A 6,103-nucleotide genomic window follows, 5' to 3' on the forward strand; every position below is an offset into this window, starting at 1 on the left:
CATTGGCATCGGTGAGCCACTGTCAATATGTGACATATTGAAATCGCGTTTGAATTTGCGCTTGTTGTTTGCTTTCACTTTGCAATCATGCGAACTGTGTATAGAGAGCGACAGCACTGATCTGTGAGTGATGATAATTTGTGCACCAATTCCTCTGACATCGTCTTATTAATCGTTAGCTTACTATGCAAACATGACAAGTGAAATCTCCCGCAGCTTAAACATGTGAGAGGTTGATCGCGCAGAGAATCGCTGAGCTTATGTGAGTGCGTGTGTAAAAGCAGCAGCATATATATTTGACTACGATGACCTGGATGACTGAGAACCTTCACAGACAGATATATATTTTAGTTCTGCTGAGCCAAATAAGACAGGTCGGGGTGAAGAAGTGACAGCCAAAGAAAAGCTTACCACAAAACGGAGAAGTTATGACAAATCAGACTATAAGGCAAAAAGAAAGTGCAGCTTTATAGTTTCATGGACAAAAGAATTTCTGTGGCTGCAATATGACGAGCTATATAACCAGGGCTGCACATAAGTGGTCCGCAGGTGCGTATTCGCTGTCAAAATAAAAAACACGCACAAGGGTTAGGGTTAAATTTAAAAACTGTAATTTTGAGTTAAAATATATATTTATAATTTTAATAAATGACAAATTAAAAAGGCATGAACATTTTTTTTGTATCGAAAAAATATCGAACCGTGACACCAAAGTATCGAACCGAACCGTGAATTTTGTGTATCGTTGCACCCCTAATATATATATATATATATATATATATATGTACATAAAATGCATTCACTCTAATTTACAGATAATAATTCATACAGGTGATTGGCTTTCACTGCAATTAATTGATTACTGTGCACACCTGTGAGGCTGATTCATCAGGTAGCCATCACCTTCTGTTTCACCCACCTTGACTCCAGCAGCTACCCATTTCATTCACGCCTCAGTCACACCAGCTGGAGACTACCCGGCAACCACCGTTGCTAGGGAATAACAAGTATTCCACCATCCAGCTGTGAGTGGTTGCTGTGAAACTGACTGGTCAGTGTTTCCCTGGTAACCAAAAGTCGCTAGGGAAAAATAAAGTATTCCCGACCAGTTGGCGAGTAGTTTTGGGAGGTTGTATGCAATTGCTTGGTGGTTAGTTGGTGAGCGTTTCCAAATGAGTGGGCGTCCTCCAAGCAAACTAAAGGTGATCAAAGCAACCTGTGAGCCACCAAAGCAATCCCAAGGAGGATTTTGGTGCAGCACCCTCTTTGCAACCAATTTAAAACCAGGCACCAACCAGCAACCACTCTCCAACCAATCAGAGGTCTCTAGCTGTTGGCCAGCCACTGGGCAACTCTTTTATTGGAAGGTTCATACCAACTCTCCTCCATCACCTGCTACCACTGATTTTACTATGATGTCTTATCAAATAACTTAATAAACAAATAAACCTGCCAGAAAACTGGGAACAAGGTCCCTAAAATCAGGCATTACTGGGATTAGTGTGACTGGCTTTTACCTGCGACAGCTCCCTAAATAAAAAAGCCTCAGGTTTAAATATTGGTTTAAATATTCGTCATATACGTCAGGTTTAAATATTGCACATTAAATCCATATCAAGGTACTTCAGTGCAAACATGGTGTGGAACTCTGTGTTGACTTCATGAACAGACAACGATGTTTGGGCTAAAAGGCTCACACCTCCTCGTTTACCGCATGAATGGAGCCTTTAACACATCATGTATTTACATGTATGTGCTTTGACTATCTGCCAGAGGTCAAAGGTCGACGGCACCTGTCCTCGCGCAGTCCTACCTGTCTCTGGGGTCGATCCAGCTCGTGCACTGGTTAATGTGGTCAATGTAGTAAACTTTGCCATCAAAGTCTCTGGCTTCCTCCCAACCGTCAGGTAGTGGCAACTCCTTCCTCGGCATGTCAGGCGAGTCTCCATGTAATGAACTCCTCTCTACTCAGAATCATCGCGAAGAGATACCATCATCATCATCACCATCACAGTCAGACTCTACATCTGCAGTTAGTCCCCAAATTCAGAGTCTGGCTGGATTAGGCCATGGTAAAAATCCATAATAATCCTCAGATTAACAATCAGACCCTGAACAGGAGGAGGAGGAGGAGGAGGAGGAAGGGGGTAAAACAAACTGTTTCATCAGGCTGCACTTGTGCAACAATTCATCCCGGTTTGAGAGCCTCAAAGTATCCGTAACGTAAACACAGCAGCTGGAGGAGTGTCCAGGACGGTCTGGAGTTTCCCAGGTCCGCGGGCAAACTTTGAGGCGGCCTGGAAGAACTTTTTCGGGATGATTATCCACGCTCCGCCGAACACGGACGGGGTCCTGCTGACGCCGGTGGTACTGCTGCTCGGGTTTAACGGAAACACACGGGGAGCCCCGTAGAAACCTCCAGATGAACAAAACGCAGACTTAGAAAAGGGTGGAGCAGCAGCCAGCGTCCTCGCGTTCCCTTATAACACCCCCAAACCCGCAGAGCTGGGGCTCGGCTCCTCTCCGTGCCGACAGGCCACCATGTTTAGCCGCAGTAACCGACGCTAGCCTCCAGCCTGCGGGACAGCGAACAGTCCGCCCGCCGCTTGGAGAAAGGAGAAAAGTACCGAGAGAATTCACAGCCGTTAAAATCCGCTAAATAGCCGAAGAACTTCTCTGTTATCCCGTAAAAATCCTCCGGTGAAAGCTGGGCAGAGGGAGACTGCAGCAGTGGCAGCGGTGGCGGTAAAGTCTTCTTCGGTCCCGATGACTTCGCTCGAACCGATCAAGCTAACGGCAGCCGCTCAACCCGACTTCCGGTTTCAAAATAAAATATTTGTTGACAAACTCCAGGACACAAAATAAGACTTCCGGGCAAAACAATTTCCGAAAAATACTTTTACTGATACCATGAGAAAAATATTGTTTTATAGCAGCAGGAAGAAGAATAAAATATACAGGGGTCTATGAATAACACAACATAGTAAAAGGCCTATAGTGAAGGTAAACATTAAATGTAAATACTTTTGGTTATTGTATTGAAATATCACTAAAATTAAAAAAAATCTATGTTAAAAAAGAGAATGTTGCAGTGAACTATAGCTAAACGTTAGTTAAAAGTTACAACTAAAACAATCAAAACTAGATGTGAGTTAAGTTAGTAACAAACAAGATTAAAATTCACTAAGAATAAACACTTGGAACTTACCATAAAACCTACAGTAAAATAGAAATGCACACGTGCTGTGTTTTTATTCAAACAGCTGTTCCGATTTTGCAAAATCTTGCTCCTGACAAACTTTCATGATTAAAAATAATGATCAAAAATCCACCTGAAACTATAAAATCTACTCTGTAAATTGAATCAAAGTGAAGTATTTTGAAAGCAAAAACTTAAAAAATAAAAATTTCAAATCTCAGTAACTCAGTTTTCATTAAATTATTTTTATTTTTATGGAAGCATTGCTGTTCTACCTTAATTTAATATTTAAAAATAGCAAATTATGCATTTATGCATATTCTATAGTTTGTGGTATAATTTTATTTATGATTGAAACTTTTATTCTACTACAACAGTAAGAATCCATTCAAAATTTTGAAAAAAGTCCTTATCTTAACCTATGTCATTTTACATTTTTTTATTATATGGATATTTATGGATTATTATTTATTATTACTATATAAATAGTAACAATAATTATCATTATTGGTAAATTTTAAACGTTATATTTTGTCTGTTTTGTACTTTTTAAATTTTTTTATTGTTTGGTCTAAAAATTTAAATCAAACAAATAAACATAACAAAAATACCCAGATAAACCTCCACATTTACAACTTTTATTATTTTTATTGACAGAAAGTTTCATTGTAGGCTGCGAGTTATGGTGATACTTAAAGTTTTGTTCAGTTTTGTGGCTCATACATTAATGTTTTATTCATAAAGCCTGGTTTAAATGTTATTCACTTATTTGTTAGCAGTTAAACCTCCTAACCTGCCCAAACTTTCAAGCCCACAGCGCCCCCTGGAGGACAATATTCCGCAGTGCTGAACAGGTTGGGAGAGATGATGGTTATCATCACCTGCAGGTTCTTCCATCGTGCAGATATTTCTTCAAACAAGAGTCCAACATCAAGAACAAAGAGTGAAACTACTTCGTAGTGCAGATGTTACGGGGATGGCTGCATTAGGCTTAGGCTACTGAGGGTTTCTCATGATGCACTGGGTGCATCTTCCTCACTCACTGTGTTTTTATACACCTCTTATTTATTCATCAGTTATAATTAATTTCTGGCTCTTTTCCAAAGCATCTCTTTATCCTGTCTCCCTCCCCTCCCCTCAACCAGTCGCAGCAGATGGCCCCGCCCCTCCCTGAGCCTGGTTCTGCCGGAGGTTTCTTCCTGTTAAAAGGGAGTTTTTCCTTCCCACTGTCACCAAAGCGTGTGCTCAGTGTTTATCTCGCGGCCTTGTTTCTGTTTTTCCTTCACAGGGATTCAAGTGAAACTGAAGGACGCAGTGATGAGCTGCGTTCACTGACGTGTTTTTAAGAAATTGATTTCTGCCACTGAATCACCACATTTCTGTCTTTGGTGCTGCGCTGCCTGAAGGCCTGAGGCTCACAGCCTGGTTTTTGACCTTGTGTATGAAGATTTCTCTGAATCTTAACGACTTGATGTACTATGAATGAATTATGCACAGTCTTCCACGGAGAGCTGAAACCCTCCCTATATTTATCTGTAAAAACTGCGAAGCTGTCCTTCATGTCCAATCATGCTTTTAATTCACCTCAACAGTTATTTTCATTTCTCTTTGTTTTTTAGCATAAAACAACTTCAACAACAGTTTTCTGTTGCTCAGCAGTTGCTGGCATTAAATTCATAATGATCATCATGTGACATGTTTGGGGGGGGGGGGGGTTGGGGGGGGGGACTATGTGAGGGACAGGGATGTGTCCAACAACCTGTAGAAGAGTTAAAGTAGCTGTGACAGCAAAAGGGTCCAAAACAGAGCCTTTGACCATTTCCATTATTATAAACACTTATGCGTCTGTGTTTCTGAGCAGATAATGTCATCTTCCACAGGACTGCAGGTGTAACTCAGACCAGTGGAGCGCGAGCTAGAAGGGTTTTTTATCCCCTCAGTCACAAAGTGAAAAACGACGCTGCTTCTCCATCATTATCCCAGCAGCTGTGTCACTCTTTTGGCACTGTTGCATTCATGAAGCAGTGCATGAAGCTGTGCCTGCTGTGGGATGCAGGGTCAGGCCTCCATGACGCCTCTGTTACTGTGGAAAAAAGAAAACGCCTTCACTAACAGATGTGTTTCCAGCTTTGAGTGCTTTCTTAATGAAGCACTTTGCTAGATTTGAGCTGCTTTTTCAGGAGGAAATATTCAAACGATGTTCTTCCCTTCATAATTGTTTTATATAACAGGAATAAAATATCCACTAAATTGAAGTGAAGCATGAAATATATTTCTTTTTAATGTTATTGTAATTGGTTACAGCAACAGTAAAATCCACAGTGCACTTCACTGTGGGGTACATCACTGTGGGGTACATCACTGTGGGGCACATCACTGTGGTGCACATCACTGTGGGGCACATCACTGTGGGTTACATCACTGTGGGGCACATCACTGTGGGGTACACTTCCAGTATATATAAGCAAATACTAGCTGTCTACCTTTATATTGGTCTTGGAATTTAAAAAAGCTGATAAGTGAAAAAGTAATGAAGAATTAAAGAAAAACGTTTAATTTCTGTTATGAATGTTGGTGCTGCATAGTCTGGTTTGTACACCAGGGGGTGCTTTAGAACTTCTCTGTTTGCAACAGGTGCTTGGAACATTACAAACACAACAATCAGCTGATCCGAGCAGAATTTGTGTAAATAGTTATCTATGACTTGGTATTGGTATCAGTCGGGCTCTCGTACAAATATGCATATTCACAAAATTCAATAATTTTATATCATTATAACGCAATAATAAATAAATGTATCAACGTTAGTAGGCCAGGAACAAATAAAATCGTCATATAAATCATTAGATTATGACAGATTAAAAAAGAAAAAAGTACATTTTGTTCTTAATCAGGGATCAAAGC

At 40.5% G+C, this 6,103-nt stretch overlaps 1 protein-coding gene across 1 annotated transcript in view; it reads right to left on the bottom strand.

The window, feature by feature from the left end:
* wwc1 (WW and C2 domain containing 1) overlaps positions 1 to 2,844 on the bottom strand; it is a 44,738-nt gene extending 41,894 nt beyond the window's left edge. The window contains exon 1 of the mRNA XM_026180984.1: positions 1,814 to 2,844. Coding sequence (XP_026036769.1) covers positions 1,814 to 1,932 — 119 coding nt within the window. The 5' untranslated portion in view covers positions 1,933 to 2,844. The remainder of the gene's footprint in view (positions 1 to 1,813) is intronic.
* Positions 2,845 to 6,103: the final 3,259 nt, after the last annotated feature.

The sequence above is a fragment of the Astatotilapia calliptera genome, chromosome 10, assembly GCF_900246225.1.
Source record: "Astatotilapia calliptera chromosome 10, fAstCal1.2, whole genome shotgun sequence".
Lineage (NCBI taxonomy): Eukaryota > Metazoa > Chordata > Actinopteri > Cichliformes > Cichlidae > Astatotilapia > Astatotilapia calliptera.